At 50.6% G+C, this 19,371-nt stretch overlaps 5 protein-coding genes across 5 annotated transcripts; 2 read left to right on the forward strand and 3 right to left on the reverse strand.

Moving 5' to 3' along the window:
* Nucleotides 1–2,066: 2,066 nt before the first annotated feature.
* On the forward strand, nucleotides 2,067–3,038 carry ARB_03967 (uncharacterized protein; the record flags this gene model as incomplete). Its single annotated transcript, XM_003017045.1, has 1 exon — nucleotides 2,067–3,038. The coding sequence occupies one exon, from the start codon at nucleotides 2,067–2,069 to the stop codon at nucleotides 3,036–3,038; it is 972 nt and encodes a 323-aa protein (XP_003017091.1).
* Nucleotides 3,039–6,616: 3,578 nt separating this feature from the next.
* Nucleotides 6,617–7,572, reverse strand: ARB_03968 (uncharacterized protein; the record flags this gene model as incomplete). Its single annotated transcript, XM_003017046.1, has 2 exons — nucleotides 6,617–7,256; nucleotides 7,322–7,572. 2 exons carry the CDS (start codon nucleotides 7,570–7,572, stop codon nucleotides 6,617–6,619), a joined length of 891 nt encoding a protein of 296 aa, XP_003017092.1.
* Nucleotides 7,573–10,171: 2,599 nt separating this feature from the next.
* Nucleotides 10,172–10,998, reverse strand: ARB_03969 (uncharacterized protein; the record flags this gene model as incomplete). The annotated part of the gene is made up of 3 exons (XM_003017047.1): nucleotides 10,172–10,466; nucleotides 10,553–10,849; nucleotides 10,979–10,998. 3 exons carry the CDS (start codon nucleotides 10,996–10,998, stop codon nucleotides 10,172–10,174), a joined length of 612 nt encoding a protein of 203 aa, XP_003017093.1.
* Nucleotides 10,999–12,119: 1,121 nt separating this feature from the next.
* On the reverse strand, nucleotides 12,120–13,311 carry ARB_03970 (uncharacterized protein; the record flags this gene model as incomplete). The annotated part of the gene is made up of 3 exons (XM_003017048.1): nucleotides 12,120–12,271; nucleotides 12,455–12,697; nucleotides 12,765–13,311. 3 exons carry the CDS (start codon nucleotides 13,309–13,311, stop codon nucleotides 12,120–12,122), a joined length of 942 nt encoding a protein of 313 aa, XP_003017094.1.
* A 1,290-nt stretch (nucleotides 13,312–14,601) lies between these two features.
* ARB_03971 (nuclear migration protein (ApsA), putative) lies at nucleotides 14,602–19,347 on the forward strand (the record flags this gene model as incomplete). Its single annotated transcript, XM_003017049.1, has 2 exons — nucleotides 14,602–14,997; nucleotides 15,154–19,347. 2 exons carry the CDS (start codon nucleotides 14,602–14,604, stop codon nucleotides 19,345–19,347), a joined length of 4,590 nt encoding a protein of 1,529 aa, XP_003017095.1.
* Nucleotides 19,348–19,371: the final 24 nt, after the last annotated feature.

Consider the following 19,371-nt stretch of genomic DNA (forward strand, 5'->3'; position numbering starts at 1 on the left):
CAGGTACACGAAACGCGAAAAGGCGCGACAGACGCGTTAGCGCGCGTGCAGCGCGTCTGACTTTGATGGCTTTTCGCTTGTGTGGCGAAGCTGGCGATAGGGGGAGGAGAGAGAGCAGATCAACAGAAAGGATATCGAATATGCAGAGTATCAAAAAGTCAATATGAGGAGTGGCAAGACTTCGGGAAAGATATTGGTGGGCAGAAGGCTGATTTATCATTTTGCCTAGCGAAAGAGCCGGCACCTGCGCAAACCCGACGACACTGAGACATGGGAAAACAAGGGGCATTTTTTTTTTTTTTTTTTTTTTTTTTTTTGGAAGAAGCGAACTTTCCATCTTCAGCTGACCTTTTGCGGAACATTTTACGAAGGCTACCGGGGAATGATAATGATATGGGTTCTGTGAAGGCAAACTCTGGGACAGGCTCCATCCAGCACGCACCGTCGCCATGGTGATGTCGGATATCAAGTGGGCAAGGCCCAAGTCAGGCGATGGGATTATTTGATGGGACGGACCGCAGCCTTCCAAAACCTTCAGCACCCTGGTACCTTCGTCCCCAACTTTATTCTCCTCCCATCGAAGCCGAGTCGTGGACAATGGGCGTTTTCTTAGGATCGTCTCAACTAACCTACAAGGATGGGTGATCGGCTGGCCAATCGAAGGGGCAGGTGGGCGCAGTTTGTGACACAGCAATACACTTGCTTTTCCTGGGAGGTTCGGTGGTACAGAGGACGACTTCGAGGGCCACACAGTCTACGAGTCGACCAGAGCCCGAGAGACGAGATGGCGGTTGTCAAGAGAGGTCTTCCACTGGTTCGAGACAGCTGTAGGGAATTGGTGGTGACCTTGCAGTGGAAGGTCTCGCAGGACGTCTGCCAGTAGCTTGCTGGGGTTGACATGTTGTGTTCCGGCCTGGAAGGGCTGTCGCAAGAACAGCACTACAAAACTTCCCCCAGGGCAGAAGAAAGCTTGAAGTAGATTGTCTCTGCAGTAGTAGGACGGGGGTGCAGAGGAGCATAAAAGCCAATTCGCTCGACTGAGCGGAGCAGCTTCCGGCTGAGCAAACTCCTACATATTACTTGCCTTTTATCCGTCCGTTGCTATGCTACGGAGAACTATGAGGGGGATAGCCAGACAGCAACAAACAAACAAAGCCAAGGGGTGGGCGGTTAGATATTATTATGATGATGCAACGGCACCACCACGGGGCAGGCCGGTCCCCTCTCTGCCTCCCTCGCTTGATAGCCCTCTGAGGCATCACATTGTTGCTTGTCTTCCTTTTCCCTCCCACGCACGCTCTAGCTCCTCCCAGCCCGGATCCTAAGCGGCCTTGTCTCGGTCCCCATGCCGGCCTCTTCACCGCACACAACAACAGACCAAAGACCAGCCCCGACGGAGCATTTCGTTTCCTTGCTAGACGATGGACCGCCCTTTCTCTAGCTCGCAGCAGGGACTCCATACACCTCCATCTAGCACGCTCTTCACGCCGACCTCCTCCCCACCGCAGCCCCCATTATTAAGCCGGCTTCGCTGCGACTTTCCATCCTCGCGGCGTTGCTTTTTCCCTGCAGCGCCAATTTAGCCCTGGCCGCGCCAAGCCGCTTGTGCCGCTAGCCTGTCAGTGCCCGTTTTTTGCCTTTCTGTCCTCCCGATCGTGCGATTTATGTTGGTTTTCCCTCCCAACCTCCTCCCCCCCAGGTTCCCAACTCCTTACAATCAACCCGTCCGCATCCGCCGCATCGCCGTTCAACCACCCACGCACCGTCGCAAAGACCGCTACGACGCAGCGCATGAAGCGCATCGCTTAACAGGACTTCTTCCAGCTTACCGCACCTCCATACCACCTCGCGTTCTCAAGAAAACTCGCCCGGCGCATAACTCCCAGCGCCAAAAAAAAAATAAAATAAAATAAAAATAAAAATACAAAAAATCCAGGCAGCCGCCGGCACAGCGCAAACAACGCTCATCTTTGAATACATATTCGCCTTCACTCCCGCTTCGGTCGCCGATACCTAGCACAGGCTTGCGCTTCTGCATACGCAGTGTACGGATCGCTTCAAGCACGATGCTTCTACCTTCTGCCCTGTCGTGCGAGTCACGGCAGCAACAATATTCCTCTCGGCCTCGCTTCGCCGCCTCCCACCTCTTCCCATCCACTCCGCCGCCCTCTGACGATGGCATCAGATCTGGAAATGGCCTCCTGGGAACATGCCGAGCCCTCCAGTCGCTGCTGAACGTATCCCCTGCTCCCTCCCCCAGTCGTACGCGCACTCGAGCACCCAAGCCAGAACGTCTTCAGAGCCCTCTACAAGTGAAACCCACGCCATATCTTCAGGACCGAACTACCTCTGCTTCATCTACCTCATCATCTACGGGCCCTTTGTCATCTGCGCGCACAGTTAAGAGGGTCGTCAAGCCAGCCGCAAAGTACCCTCGCGGCGCCAATAAGAGACGGAGAGAGGTCTATGAGGAGTCGATGGACTTCCAGCACGGAAGCAAGAATAGAGAACATGAAGACAAGTTCTCAACACCAAAGAGGCAGAGACGTGCGCCTCCACAGCTCCCACTTGGCCTCGAGACCGGAGATTTCCGATCACTCGACACTCCATCCAAGTCGCAACGATCACCTACACAGTCCCCGTGCATCCGACGGCAATGGAATCGACGAGGCGACGACGCAGATAGAATATCCAGCAGCACTGTTACCTCTCCGGATCGAACCTCCTCCTTCCCTTCCTTCGCCGTTACGGCGGCCACACACAACTCATTAAACAATGCCATAGACTCGTCGATATTCTCCTCGCCTCCCCATCCGAGTACAGAGTGGACGACCGAAGATGACGGAAGACTAGTCGAGCTCGTGCTTGAGAAACTAAAACTGTCTAAGCGTGACTGGAATGACTGCGCACGACGGATGGGCAAGAACCACGACTCCGTCGGCAGGCGATGGAAAGCCCTTGTTGGAGAAGGCAACGTCGGCCTCAGACGAGGACGGCGGATGGTCAGAGGGCGGATAGACGAGAGCTGGCGGCCATGATTAGGCCTATCCTTTGTCTCCTGCACCTTTTCTTTCTCTCTATCCATGATTTCTTTCTTATCATTTCTCCTTTTATTCGTCTCTTTTTTAATACTTTCCTTTTCCATCTTACCCATGTTTTCAGCACTCTAGACCTATCCTTTCATGTGCTTTGATTGATTTTATGTCCTTTCACGAAGGGAGGATGCCCTGAAGGAAACGGGCAAAAGGAACAGACAGTACTCCCAGGACGGCGGGAGGCCCGGCGCTTGCGGGATATTTGGGGGTTTTCTTTTTGTTGTCTTTTTGTACTTGGTTCTGCTATCCTTCGGCTTATGATGTGACGACTCTCCTACAAGTTACTACTCCGTTCTCTGTCTAGCTATTCATCCCTACTATCACCCACGAAATAAACTTATCTACTCATCTTATCCGTGCCTTATCTTATCCGGTTGTTTAATTACTTATCTGTTTATCGATTTAGCTAACTACTTGGTTACCTGTTGACGCGATTGTTTCTGCTGTGGCTTGTACGAGCCTGCAATCAAACATCCCAGTCCGCATGAAAGGAATATCCCTCTCTTCCTACACCGCACCAGCATTGGCCTTTCTCTGCCCTGCTTGCATCAGTGCTGCTGGACTCTGCTTGAGCCCAGGAACAAAGAACGTCCGTTCGTTCGATACCCCGGAACCAGCTAGCGGTGATATGCAAGCGCATCGCAGTCGGTCTCACTTCGTTTGCGTAGAGCTCCTTTATTCTCCTGCTCCGCCTGATGCTGACCGTATCAACTACCGCCGTTGACTTGAGACAGTCGTGGCCGCCGGAGAGAGAAGAAGAGACAGCCTCGTTGCAAGGGAGTCGAATATAAAATACCCCATGATTTGCCCTCAGGATGTTGTCTTCTCTCTTCCAAGCGCACTCCTCTGCCTCCCTTCGGGGGAGCAGCCTTCAATCTACACCATGACACTTTGATACTCCCCATATTCATATTCAATATCCCACTATTCAAAACAACACCAAGCCCATGGCATATCGGGATCACCCTGGCAATCACCATAAGCCAACAGTGAAGATGCCCTTACTGGTGCTTGCTACCAACAAGGGCCAAAAGCCTCGCTGCATGGGCACAACATAACGCCTGGAGTGCAATCGGCTTACCGGACTGTCCTCGGCGTCTGGCCCAGCCCAGATGTTTGAAGACTTCTTACTCTGAGAGATGCATGGCGCCGGAGTGGGGGACTTACGGTGATGGCTTTATGCCGTACCTTCTGGGCCGGAAGACATTCTAGTCAACGCTGTCACGCCTGGGCAATATAGAGCAGGTTCAGAAACAGCATCAAGAGTTGTCCCTCGTATGTACTAATTCGTCCCCTTTTCATGCAATTGACATTTCTGATCTAACAGAAGATTAGGAGTTTATGAAGTACTGCCTTTATCAGCGGAATATTGATAGCCGCTTAGTCGTAAAGGCTACAGCAGCAAGCAACCACCACATACTCAGCAATCACGGAAAGCGAGAGGAACACGGCTATACGAATACATTATGAGTGCCCCCGAGATCAGAACCATGAAAGAGGTATTCCGGACACGACATCAAGACTGCCATGGTCATGGTTCTATGTCGAACATGTTATAAGAGACATATGCCCAAGGCTCTTACTTGGGTTTCTGCTAAGAGCTCTGGAGCGAGCGTCAGTCACGTTGGATTAACAGGCTGCATGCATTACGATATTGAGAAGCGGCCCAACGAAACACTCCTCCCCGGCAGGTTGGAAAACAACCAACCTCCCAACTGATGAAGGTCAGAAGACTCGAATGCAAACGGATTATCAGGGAATAGACATTTGCAAGCGTTGCTAGCAGACTTGGCCACCAGGATTTACCGCGATGAGCGAATGCAGCATAGCCTTATTGTTGGACAGAGAGGCAGATCATGGAACAGGGCAACGAGAAGAACACATTTATTTCTGCTCCATCTCGATGAACTGGTGGTCGATGATTGGAACGGATTGAATGTGGTCCTCTCTGCCAGTTCTGAATACCGGGCATATAACCATCCAGCATGGCGGGCGGATGTGCGTCGAGCATTTATACGAACTACTGATGCCTCCACGACGGAACGATCCTCCTACCTTGCGAATCGGGCCCAAAAGGGATTCAGCCACTAATTACGGAGTACATGGCACAGCAGGCCCAATAATATTACCAAGCCTGCACTCACACGAGCCTTCCGGCTAATTCTGCTGGAACCTGACTGGCTACAAGCAAACGAAGAACAAGCGTTTGCTAGAGTGAAGGTCGAGGAACGAATAGTCAACAAGCATAACATGCACAGGTACTTCTCGGACCTAGTTAAAGACACCAAGGCTACGGTAGATAACAACCTATCACTGAAGCCTCTATCCCTAAGTTCGCTATTGAGCGTCTATATGCTAAATCGAGTCCAACATATGGTATGCTGCCAAAACTAGGGCCTTCGCTCATCCTATGCAGCAAGAGTCATGCGAATCTATGCCACGATACCCGGGCTCATAAAGCTGAATGTTCGCGACAGTACGGATCCACGATATTTCGACCAAAGCGGTATGAGAAATGGAGAGTCAGGAATGCCGGCATATCAGCGGACGGGGTACCGAAAATGAAGGATTCTCGGTTCCTCAAAGCTGCCAGAGTTATGCGGACCTATGCCACGATCCCTGGGCTTATAAAGCTCAACGTTCGTGACAGCACGGATCCGCGATTCTCGGACGCACTGATCCATAACAACCTGCAGATGACAGCAATTGAGCTGGAGCAGGAGGGGTGGATTAAGAACGAGCGTGAATCAACATATTGACAAACGTTGTATCTGATTCTGAATCTACTGCTGGGCCTACTACTTGGTCTACTACTACGGGGTGGTCTGCCCAAACCCCCATGAGCCTAACGGAGAGGAAAACAAAGATGGAGCTAGCAATAACTACAACTATTAAAAGAAGGTCAGGAATCTAATATTAAAAGATGATGAGATGCACTTAAAGGAGACTTATATTCTTCTCGTAAGTTTAGTGTTACGCCCGTCCATGGGGGGAATGTTCTCGAGCAGGGCTAATCTTAGTCGTTCAAAGGAACCCAACCAAGGCTTCATAGCAATTCCTGTCAATGCGAAAGCCGACGAAAAAGATCTCAGACGGAAAATTCGGGAGTTCCAACGAGATGAAATTTGTTAGATTTGGTCTCAAGCAGGGTACAAACTGATATCTATTTCTATATAACGAGTAACAACAGAAAAAAAAAAAAAAAATAAATAAAAATAAAACCACATGCATGTACAATATAACAAAAGCGCCATCAAAAAAGCAGGGGGTATATACACTAGCGCTTTTTAACAAACAAAATTCTATAAGCTTTTTTACCCTGACCTTTATACAAGACGTAAGGGGAGCCCGGTTTATATATGCAAAAATGCGAGGACGGTAAAATAGAAGAAAGGATAATAAGGTGGCACTAGCAGCGGCCATAGACCTTGCAGTAGCAGGTATCTTCCTCAGGGCAGCTATATATAAATATATCGTTAGTAAGTAGTGCGACGACCGTGGTACAGAAACAGGGATACATACTAGATAGCATCCTTGCCGAAGATTATATGCCATAAATACTCGAATATACGGCCGCTAGTGGCGTCGTTGAGCGAGGTATCAAACAGCCACTGCCGGAAGTGTATGTAATCTTCCAACGGCCGTAGTCGAATCTGGTCCCTTGAGACAGCAAACTGTGCACAACACGCAACCATCACCACATCCGGCACTGGTATGAAGGCTCGAGCACCTTTCGCATCTCCCTTGGCATCAGCAGAAGAAGAAGCAGCAGCGGCAGCAGCAGCTTTCCCCTGCGCTGTCCCGTTGAACAGTTCGCCCCATACTTCAGGTGTAAGAAGCGGGTGTCTGCCAGGTGACGTGCAGCCCAAGTTCCGCATACATCGAAGGTTAGCATAGCCGTTCTCCCTGATATAGTCCGTCTGCAGGGACTGCATCGCTATGGCGTTGTCGTGCAGCGGAGCATCGACGTGCCAGGCTCTGAAGAAGCCATTGCGGTGGGAGTGTACGAAGGCGACGATGGAAGGTAGAGAATCATAGTGTTCTATAACGTAGGTGAGGTATGCCATTGCTTCATGACCTTTGTTTGCGGGTGTCGTCAGACGTTTGGGGTCTCGTCGGGTTTCCGGGGATGGGTTGACGGTGTAGATCGCCCGCTGCCAGCTGTAGATATACTTTAGCACATCGGTGTTAAACCTGGGGGGATAGGTAGCCAGGGGCCTGCGTACTCCGGGAGGTATTCCTCGACCCAGTGAGTGTCTTCCTCTTCCAGGGCAGCCATGACGATGGCCTTGTCGCCGACAGCAGTGGCATTGGACGGCCTGACGGGCTGTCTGCTCGGGTCTAGCGAGGCTCTGAGGTAGTCTCGGACGTTGTACTGGTCCGCAATGGCTCGGAGTTCACCACCGAGGAAGTACCATATGCAGGCCAGCACAGATCCCGTAAGGATGATGAAATGACGGAGCCGGCATTTCGTCATTGTGAATCAGCGCAAACGAAACGAGAGGAAAAGAAGCAGATAAGGAAGAAAAATCAAGAAGCGAAAAGAAACAGAGAAGCAAAGAAGACGGGAAGAATAATGATAAAAAAAAAACAATAAGAAGAAACGGGAAGAGAATGAGAGCTGACGAGGCCAAGGGGAGAGATGTACGACGAGATCACCGCAGCTCGGCCGGCGTCATGGTGAAAAAGATGTCGTTATCGAGACGGGCAGGGCGAGGGGACAAAGAAAGACATCTGCCGCAGCCATCAGGAGGGTCTCCCACAGGCTGTTAGACCGACGTAAGGGAGGATCGAGAGAGATGTTGGCTTAGAGAAGGGGAGGTGCATATTTTACGCTACTCCCCCCTCGACTGCGTCTCTGTCTCTCCACAGCAGCGAACGGTCGCGCCTCGTCAGCCCATGACATCGTCGACGTAACTAGAGCAGAGAGGTTAGTCTTCTGGGCTGGTAAAAGGGGGCCAGAGTACTCCGTAACCACCTTAACTAAGAGTGAAATTAGTGGCTGAGAGATCAGTGCCAGCTCCATATTGCTCCATCTTGATGGAGTCGCAGTCCCGTCTCACAGCTGTTGCCTCTAGCCCCTGATTCCCTGTCCCCTGACCAGCCCTCGAGCCAAAGGGCGCGCGGGAACGCAGCCATGTGTGGGAGACGGCCTGCTCAGGTGGGCCAGTGTATATAATAAGCGCTGGCTATATATATTATAGCCATGCTGTCGTCCTATATCGCTGTCAGTAACATAACTCGCAGAGTCAGGCATTATAAGCCACAGAAGAAGCAAACAAAACGAGAGAAAAACAAGCAACTGTCCAAGCCGCTGGAGCCGAACCTTAAATCCTTTATACTCCTCCATTTTCTAAGGGCCGTCGAGCTGTATATCAAACGCTCGTCTGGCGGAGTGGTTGTGGGGGAGAGTTGGGCCTTGGACGGTCGAGATGGGACAGCAGAGAAGCAGAGGACAAGACCTCTCGAAGCACGCCGTAAGGATTAGTTAGCCTTCGAGATCTGAAACTGCCAGGTTTTCGGCCACTGGGATCGAAGTCGTGTAACCGATGAGCCTTCGGGTGACGACCTCGCAGGCTGTCAGAATAATAGATTCTGCTGCTGAAGCCGTGTTTATAGTGGCCGATAGCCTCGATTTCGTGGCTGCGGCTGGCATGGCTGTTCAGCTCCCTCAAGGGCCCAAAAACACCGAGATAAAGGCAGGATAGGATGGCTGGTCTTCGCAAGCTGATAATGTATCCCTCTATCCGATAGAAGTGCGACTGGCGCGGTTGTCATAAAGCAGTGGTTTCATCCAGGCGTTGAAAAGTGGTCAACTGCGGAGTAGCTACATGGCATCTCTCCCTGGTGCAGCTGCCATCTTATTTTGACCACCACGCTTGGGACTCGACTTTGTCGATGACTTCGCTATCGTGTACATGTGAGAGCCGGCCTGGAAAGTATAGATTTACGGCGGTAAAATATCGATAGACGTAGACAGGTTCATGGTATAAAGAAATGGAGAAAGACAAAGATAAATTTAGCACGTCGGACGAGAGACATGCCGGTACTCAGATAAACTATCTACTCAGGCTTCCAAGAGCCTGTTGTCCACCAGGCCGTTCTTACATCCACTTCTAATCTCTCTAGTTTTCTTCTTCCTGTCAAGACCATTCTCATCCTGTAGCTTCTAGAGTATGACTTGAACCATCCCACTGCTGTCACGGTTGACAACTGAGTGTAGTTGATACATATAAACCAGCTCTCTGGTTTGGACAACCAAGATGGTTATCATATGCTGTTAGCATATCCTGTACAATGTCTGAGCCGCAGGAGTTCGGAGAATGTCATACCTGGGGGTGAAGGCGGGTTGGCCTTGTTATGTGCTAATCTGTAGGCTTTTTCGAGTTGATGGGTTGTTTTTGGCCATTTACCGCGTTATATAGGGATGTTAGCAGTGCGCTTTGGCCTCCACGGGAGGGTACTCTACTCACAGGGTGGCAGCGGCCACCCCGCCCTTGTCCGGCAGTGCTGATTCTTTCTATAAGTCAGTATGCAGCTCATCCTGATAAGGGTGTAGAGGAACTCTGAACTCACAGTGGGGGAGTCGACGTGAAAGTCTCTTAGGCTATTGGCGTAGCAAGCGGTTGCAGATGTGTTGATATCGCAATAGAGGGATGTTAGCGTTGGATTTCAGGCCCATGTATGTCAATTCACTTCACTTACGGGAGGGCCGTTGGCCCTTTCGTCAAAAGGTATCTGGCGGTAGTTGTTAGTATTTTTAACTAGTGTAGTAATGGAAGACTCACTGTAAGGAGGCTCGAGGGTATCATATCCGTAGCTGGATGTGAAACTATAGTTCATGCGATAGTCGAGTGTCAGCCTTGGTTCTCAGAGCGGACAAACCTGTAACACAAGAGGGAAAGGGAAGAAGGAAAGGGAAGAAGGAAAGGGAAGAAGGAAAGGGGGATTGAGAGGGGGAATGGGAATGGGAATGGGAGGGGGAGGGGAGGGGGAGGGGGGCCCGGAGGCCGTCATCACATATATGGCAACATATGGCAAAATATGGCGTAGATGGCAGTAGATGGCTATAGATGTTAATAAATGGTAGAGATGGCAGAAAATACAATAGATAGCTGTAAATATTTATAGATTTCAGTAAATGTCAGTAGATAAGCATAGATAGCAGAGATGATAGAGATAACAGTAGATGGCAATAAATGGGTATAGATAGCAGAAATAGCACCAGATAGTAGTAGATGGGTATAGATCGCAGAAATGGCAGAAATGGCAGAGATAGCAGAAATGGCAGATATAGCAGAGATGGCAGAGATGGCAGAGATGGCAGAAATGGGTAAGATAGCAGAAATGGTAGAGATGGCAGAGATAGTACTAGATAACAGTAGATGGGTATAGATAGCAGAAATGACAGAAATGGAAGAGATAGCAGAGATGGTTATAGATAGCAGAAATAGTACCAAATAATAGTAGATGGGTATAGATCGCAGAAATGGGTATATATAGCAGAAATTGCAGAAATGGCAGAGATGGTAGAGATAGAGAGATGGGTATAGATAGCAGAAATGACAGAAATAGCAGAAATAGCAGAGATGGCAGAGATGGGTATAGATAGCAGAAGATGAGTATAGATGGGTATAGATGGGTATGTATGGGTATAGATGAAAGAGATAGCAGAAATAGCACCAGATAGCGGTAGATGGGTATAGATGGGTATAGATGGTGGTATAGCTGGCAGAAGATGGCTGAATAGATGGCTACAGATGAGAAAGAGAAAAAAAAAAGAAGAAGAAGAAGAGAGGAAGGAGAGAGGGAGAAGGACGGGGTTTAAGTAGACAGATCCTCTCGGCGATTACGTACGCCCTTCGAGGGCCAATTTGCCTTACGCCGTCATAGTGAATGCCATTTATGACTCACTGGCCATTATAGGCAAGTAGCCATGAGGCGGTGGCACCCTCTATTGACTGCTAATTTGCCGCCGCTACTGCTCTTTGGGGCTCCTTCCTTGGGCAAAACTACGGCTAACGGTCCGAGCCATGGTATTTTCAGCCAGGTAGGAGCGATGCAGTGGCGGTCATCCAGCTACCATGGAACGGACGTGACTCATCGCTCCTTCTGACGGCATCATAGGGAGTACGTTGGGCAATAACGACCATAGAACCGGGCTCGTGGGATAGCACCTTCCGTTTGGATTTCTGTTCCTTCTGATTCTTCTTTGGTCCAATATCTGGATGACACCCCAATAAACGGAGAGAATTATGGAGTCCATAGATTGATAGACATGGGGCAGCAAACTGCTGGGTGCTAGGAGGATTCTTTTATCCTTTCTTCAAGTATCTCTTCTGACTTGTCATTACCTGTGTCCAAATATCGGAACGCTGTGGCGGAAACCACGGAAATCGGCACCTGTTGTAAGTTGTAAATGCCGCCCCTTCGTCATAAGTCCAGCCACATGACGCGCTGGCCCTTCTTCATCCATGTTTCTGCTACTTTAAGCATTAATTGACCATGGTATGGTCGTTGTAAGTGTATCTCCTCAGCAGACATGTCATCATGCAGAGGCAGTTGCGCAATTTTGGAGGCAATATACGTGATTGATTGCGTGTTACATAGATTCTGGGGGTATTTTGTCCTGGAAGATGGCCACTGCCACCGTCGCATTCAGCAGACAATGTGCTCGAAGAGTCTTGGTATGTTTCCTCATGGAAGCATCTAGTACTTAGTTGAAGTGAACGTGGGCCAAGGCATATTAGCGAAGGCTATCGGCATAAGACGCAGCATAAGACGCAAATGAGGAGTGCAGCCTTGGTTTATGACTGCATTTTCTTCTTGTCTGTAGTCCATTTGGTGTTGAGTCGTGCTTGATCTGAATGTTGACGTCGACAGACGCGTCTGTTGTTCGCTTGTCGACAAAATACACGAAGCTTATTGGTTGTAGCCGGCAATTCAGACGCGTTGTGCCCACAATATCCTAGCACATCATTGGTTGGCTACTTAACTAAGAAGCGCTGGAGTATTCATTCTATACTAGAGAAAGGGAGAGAAAAGAGGAAGAGAATAGAGAACGATGAAGAGGGAAAGAAACAGGCCTTTATATATGAACAGGTTTCCACCTATGATGTCAATGATTAGATTTACAGATCGCTCTTGAGATGGGCTATGGGGGCAAATGAACATTGCTACATCGGGTATCATATGTCAACTCATTAGCGTCAAAACAGCTCAGCTTTCCCCCTTTTGGCCACGTATGCCCGGCTTCTTCGCGGTGCGGAATAGCCCTCCGGTCGGGGAACCACATATGGCGCAGTCCGGATTCTTCCGGTATCTCTTTAGCGCGCATAGCTCGCAGAAATGATGCCCACATTTCGTGACTATCGGGCTCGTGTACGGCTTATGGCATATAGCGCATTCGGGTGGAATGCCTTCCTCTTCCTCATCTTCTTCATCGTCACCAGCCTCGTTCTCTCCACCTCTGCGAGAGGCCACAGTCTGACCTTCTAGCTTTTTGCCCTCTGTTTGCACATCCCAGTCTCGGTCTAGTTCCCATCCTGCCTTGTAATCCTCACGAGCGTGGAGATACTTGCATGAATCACCAAAGCCACAGACTGGTTATTGTCAGAATGTACAATGAAAAAGCATGTGTAAAGAAGAGGAGAAAAGAAAACCACTTACATCCTGTCCGTTTATAGTCCTTACAAACGTCTGGAGCATAATCGGTGACCGTGATGGTGCGTATGTTGGTGGCAGCTTTCATGGGCCCAACCTGCTTCGTGGGTGCATTGGGGTTCTTCTGGATGAAGCTCTGATAGTTTGACGTTCCCCTGTATTTGCCGTCTGCCGCGACCTGACCTACGTCTCCTGGTCGTGGCCGTGTGTTTCCTAGCAGATTCTTCTCGTCTAGTTCCTCGTCGTACCAGTTGGACTGCTTGGTAGCATCGTTGGTGGTAGGGAGAGCTGGTCGCTCGGTGGTCTCTGGCTTTTCGCTGTCTAGCTCCCGGCCCGCAGAAGCTGCTGCTGACTTGGATGAGGCGCTGACCCCCGCATTCTTCCGCCTGCGCTTTATCCTGTGACCCTGCTCGTCGTCGCTGGATGTGAAGTCTTCTGAGTCGGATGCCGGTGGAGGAGTGGCAGCCTTTTTGCGCAGGCTGGACTTTGCTTTGGCGGACCGTTTCTTGAACGAGACAGCTGGTGTCTGTTCTTCAGCGACTGACTGTTCCATCGTATCTTTATCTGCTATCTCTTTGCTTGTTTGTTCGTCTTAATCTTCGTTGTTGGTGTTATCTTTATGGACGAAACCTGGTATCGAAATTGTCAACGAAGAAAGGCTAATCCTATGAGGCAGAAGACTCTTAAAACCGTGATGTATCAATGAAGAGAAAAAGAGACAGCTATTACACTCCGTACAGATGGCAGAGAAAGCCGTAAGTAAAAACAGAATAATAATAACTAATATCTCATATCTATCATGGCCGGAAGAGAAAGAAGCTACGAGAGAGAGAGAGAGAATCAATTACATAAGCAATCGACTTAATAAGCTATTATATAATGATTTACTTACATAATCCTAACCCTGGCCGCGGGAAGAAACAAAAATAATTAAACGCTTGCGATTAACACTATAATCGAGATATTATGACTTGCATTGATCGTTCGCTGCTTAACACCGCAGCTATTGCCCTCGGACTGCTATTATTATCGTGCTAAGCGAGCAGGAAACAAGAGCGAGCCCTTGCATGCCCTTCCCGTCCGCCGCTGATTTTCGCCCATCTCGTAGATCGTCAAGCCATCGGCCGGCCTTAGTCAGCATCAACAAAACCTTCGCGCTTTTTCTCTTTTCGTCGCTTTCGACGTCGACTTCGCTTCTGCACGCCAGCGACTCTTCACGGCCGGCGAAGCAGCGCGCGATCTCAGTCACTCTTTTGTCACTTGCTTCTTCTTCGTCTCCTTTTTCTTTTGCTTGTCTCTTGCTGTTTTTCTTTTGTTATATCTGCTTCCCCGTCTCAAACTGGCGGCTTTTCCCTGCGTCCGGATACGCGTATCTCCCAGCGAAGGGGGAAAAACAACACAAAAACCCACGTCACACCTTGGCTCCCCCAGAGCGCAAGCAAGAAGCCTGACCAGCCAGCCTGCCAGCCCCCTTGCATCTCACGACTAAAAGGCGACCAGAGCCCTCGCCTGCCTCTTCCCTCCGTAATTTTCCCGCTGGATCGCATGCCTGCTCGTCCCTGAGGACTAAAAAGAGCCCTCGTCGACTCCCGTTGGGGGGCACATTGCGCATTGCGGATTAGGCTCCGGACAGGCTATAATGAGGTCGCACGCCTGGATTCTCTGTAGCAGATACTGAGAATTCCAAGGAGAGAAGACAGCCGTGGAAGATTATTAAAGAAGAAAAAAAAAAAAAAAAAAAGAGGAAAGGGAACGAGAAAGCAGGCAGCGATACCACCCGCACTCGTTTACCGTCCCCCCCATCGACTACGACTTGTATCTTCCATTACGGCCCGAATTAGCTATGGACGACCCATTCGTGGCAACCCCCCTGGCCGCTGTCCAGTCACAACGGGAACCGCATCGCTACTCGTCCTTCGACAACCAGCTCCTGACTCTGAACTCGTCTTCACCTTCTCAGCTGAAACGGGCACTGGAAATTCACCTCGCTGAAACGGACCGGAGGCTAGAGGAGACGTCCAAGCTTGGCACTGCTCTTGTCCGCCAGCAGCAGGAACTCGCTGACAAACTAAAAGAGGTTGAACAGCAGGAAGATGAAGGTGAGATCGGGCCTGAGTTACGTGAAAAGCTGCTCGCCTTGGAGAGAGACTACAATGAGGTCGGACGTGAGTCGGCCAGGACGACCTTTGGTGCCAAGCCAAGGCTGCTCGCGCCTGAAGATACGCCCCTCGATAGTCGGGTAAGATCGCCATCACACGCACATACATAACATACCTTCATGTCAATGTACCTGCTAACATAGGAGTAGACTCCCTCAAGCCCGGCATTCTTGTCAAGCCAAGCGACCAATTCGCCCTCCAAAGTAAGCGTTCCGTCTAGAAGACAACGCAACCAGCCTGCCAGCCGTATCCATGACATTGAGTTCGCTACCGAAATCAGCACCTCACTTCTCACACAAGTCCGCCAGCTTCAGGCTCTCCTTGCTGAGCGGGATGAGGCTCTCCGCGAAACGAATTTGGAAAAATCCAGGCTCGAGCTTGAAGCCGAAGGGTTCTCCCAGCGCATCAGATCCCTAGATGAGAGCGAACAACGGTACAAAGATGAGAACTGGAGACTGGAGACACAGTCCCACGAACTCATGGCTGCCGCCAAGGAAGCTGCTGCTCGCGAGAATAGGCTGACTGCCAATTTAAATGCCCTGACTGCAAAGAAGAACAGTGTCCAGCGGGAGCTCGACGAGCTCAAGCAGGCGAACGGAAAACTTATTGAGGAGCACTCTGCAGCCCAAAAAGCTCATGATTCTGAACTGCACATCTTGCGACGCAACCTCAACACCGGAGATGCTGAACGTAATAATCTGCGAAAGAAGGTTGACGAACTAGTCGGGCAGAACCAGGAGCTTGCAAAGGCTGTAGCCGCCAAACTTCGACAACACGAGTCCGAACCTGCTAGGAATGTCGACACGGAGACTAAAGACAATGATGACGATGAAGATACCCCTGAAAACTCCCCTCCTCCGTCGCCCAACAAGGCCACGCCACGTCACGGTCACTTGGAGTCCGAAACACTCAAGAGCTCTCTCCATCATGCCCACCGTATGATTCAGAACCTCAAGAGCAACATTCACCGCGAAAAGTCTGAAAAGATTGAACTCAAGCGCATGCTACAAGAGGCCCGCGATGACCTCGAAGCCCGCAGAAATGAAATAGCTGCGGCTCAAGGCAGTGCACAGAAGCGCCAAAAGACTAAGGCGGAGATCTTCAAGAAACCCCCGCGTCCAGATATGCTTGGTGCCGGTAGGAAAGGTATCACCGAAATTGAACTTGATGAGCCTGATTGGGAGGATGAAGAGGTCATGGAACCCAGCCCTACCAAGACTGTACGACCAAGACAGACATCAGTCGTCTACACCCGTCCCCGGCCCCGTCCTCGCTCTGGCTACGTAAGCGCAAGTGATGCATACCAGACTGCAAACGAAACTGAAGACGGTGGCTTTGAGACTGCGCACGAAACCGAGACAGCGACTGAAAGTGAGAATTTCCAGACAGGCACCGAGGACATGGCGGGAGACAGCAGCGACGAGCTCACAGAAACGGAAGGCCGCGCAGTTGGACAGATTGCATTACCTCGCACAAAGCCATATAAACTCAGGAATGCAAAGGCTGGCGATCGCTCTTCGTTCATGAGCACCGCATCCACATCCGCTGATGAGGATGATTACCCCTACAATGAGGTGCATACGCCTGTGCAATCCCATCCGCCTCGCTACCGCTTGAAGGTGCAAAGGGGCAGACACGCAAGGTCGTCCGAAGAGACGATCCAGGCGGGCGGAAGTATGGGCTACGAAACCCAATCTCCCGGCGGTAGCCTGCATAGTCCCAAATCTAGAGTTGAGGGCGGACGAAGCCTCTTTGCAGAGCTTGGTGAAGCCGGCATGGGCAGTGACGGTGAATTCGGGAGCCCGCTGCAACAGCCCAACAATAACCCTGTCTCAGCTGAATCTACCCCTATTCGCAATCTCAGCTTCTTGCAAAATAAAGATGTCGACCAGCCACCTCGTGTAGCCATGGTCGACTCCTCCATGATGACTGAGCCATGGCCTGCTCCTGCTCCTGCAAGTGGAACTGTAGCCACACAGACTCTTGCTCCTCAGACCGTTAATGCAACAACATCCACAACATCTGCAGTCCTCGTCGACAGTTCAACTCAGTCTATTGATTCGAAACATCCTATTACCCAGACTGAGGCAATGGTTGTCTTCAACACTCTTCCTTCAGAGCCTATCAAATCAGTAGATATGGCAACCCAATGCTCCCCTGTCAAATCTCAACCAATGGCTCAAAGTGCGCCTGTAGTTATCCATGATACACCGCCGGCGGAACCTTCAAAGTTTACCGCAGTGGACATGGCAACTCAGTATGCATCTGCAAAGCCTCAAGCCATGGTACAAAGCGAAGCGATGGTCATGTTCGATTCTCCTCCAGTTGCCACACCCGCCGAGGAGGATAGATCCCGCGATATTATCGCACCAATCCCCGTTCCTCTTCCTATAGCTTCGTCGTCTCCTGATCCAGAACCGGCCCCAGAGCCCATCAAACTGGAACGTTCACCAATAGTGTTCGAAGAAACGACCCCTGTTCTGGCACCTGTTGTTGAACAGCCGCGACGAAACTCAATGCAACTCGCCTTTTCTGATGTTACATTTGAGCAATGCCGTCCCGTCACTCCTCTTCCAATCCCGGCTGCTCTCCCGGTTCCTTGCACTCCACCAAAATACATGGCATCTTCTATTCAAACCATCGACACACCACCAATTTCTCCTCCCACTCAACCTGAAGTTGTCAAGCCATCCATCCAGCTAGAGATGTCGTCGATCTATGCTGAGTCTACTACACCAGTCGTACCAGAGCCCGCGTCTACGGTTATTCCACCGGTAGTTGCTTTAGGTACAGGCTCAGAGACAGAGACTTCTCCAAGAAGACCGAGAACTGCTGTCCATGATAAGGATACAGAAGTTCCCTCATCCTTGGAATCATCACGCGAAATGATGCCGCCGCCCAAGTTCGTTACGGAGGATACCGGCTCCATGAAGTCTGAACAACCATTACATTCATTTGCACCTGTCAGTGTCACAGAGAATGGAGCTCAGACTATCTTGACCAGCAAGCAGATCGATTCTCTCCTGCTAGACAAATATGTCATGCCACCACCAAAGACGCCAGAGTCGAGAGCACCAGTCCCTGCATTCCCTGGCTCATTAGAGGAAGCTGCCTTGGCTACCCCTAGAGCCAAGACACAGCCGTCATCGGCCAACGACAATTTCCTGCTTCCCAACGCTGCCGCCAAACGGCCTGGGAGCGCAGGAAGCCGACGCAGTGCTATGGTTCACCCGCCTCTTCCGCCAGACCACAAGCAAGCGATTGCTGCTGCCGCTCAGAGGTTATCAACTGAGAGCCCAACAGGTGGTGCCGGTACCATGGGGCCTCCAGTAGCTCCGGCCTCTGCCTATCGATCAGGAGTTCCTGCATCTCGACCAAGGACACCCAACGAACAAGCTATGGGGACCGCCACTGTTCAAGGAAGCAATGGGTCAAAAACTCAGCACAAGCACAGTGGTGCAGCTTCCCGACGGTCTTCGATTTCTTCGTTTGCCTCCGAGCTTGATGACCGGTTCAATCTGTCAAGGTCGGAATACGGCTTTGAACCTGGCACTGATCCTCGCATGATCCAAGCCATCACGCAGACCATGATTGGAGAGTTCCTCTGGAAATACACTCGCAAGCCAGGCCGACCAGACTTCTCGCAGACAAGACATAGACGATACTTCTGGGTCCATCCATTCACCAGGACTTTGTACTGGAGCACCCAGAGCCCGCAGACTGCCAGCAAAGCTCAGTTGATGGCCAAAAGCGTAGCCATTGAAGCTGTCCGGGTTGTCACTGACGATAACCCATATCCCCCGGGCCTTCACCGCAAGAGCTTGGAAGTCGTTACTCCCGGTAGAACCATGCGGTTCACTGCTGCCACCAGCCAACGCCATGAGACTTGGTTCAACGCACTTTCATACCTCCTCTTGCGGGCAAACGAAGAAGAAGGGGATTTTGTTCTGCATAGCACACCAGAAGATGGCCCACTCGACTTCAACCCTTCTTTAAACGGCCGGTCATCTCGCATGACTGACTACTCCCGACGGTCTGCCGCTTCACATAGCAGCAGAGCAGCCCGAGGTATGGCCCGTGGCTACGATATAACTCCCGGCCATGAATCGCCATCTCTTTCGGTCCGACCGCCTGATACTACCATGAAGGCTGAACAGGCCCGGCAAGGCTCCGTGTCGAGATTAAGCAGTATGTTCAAAACCTCCGGGATGATGGGAACGTTCTCCAGCCGCCGAAGTCGGTATGGTGGCAAGCGGGGAAGTGTAGACGATACGAGCCAAGAGGACAGCGCCGAAGATCTGAGACGTATCTTAGAAAGACAGGAAAGAGAGGCTGATAAAATAGAGAATGTCCGCGCTTGCTGTGACGGTAATATTGATTTCCACCCCTTTTTGGTATTTCCTTTTTCTCTTGTGCTAACTTCTCCTTAGGCAAACATGATGTTGGCTCCCTTT

Source organism: Trichophyton benhamiae (assembly GCF_000151125.1).
Source record: "Trichophyton benhamiae CBS 112371 chromosome Unknown contig01293.0, whole genome shotgun sequence".
NCBI classification, from domain to species: Eukaryota; Fungi; Ascomycota; class Eurotiomycetes; order Onygenales; family Arthrodermataceae; genus Trichophyton; species Trichophyton benhamiae.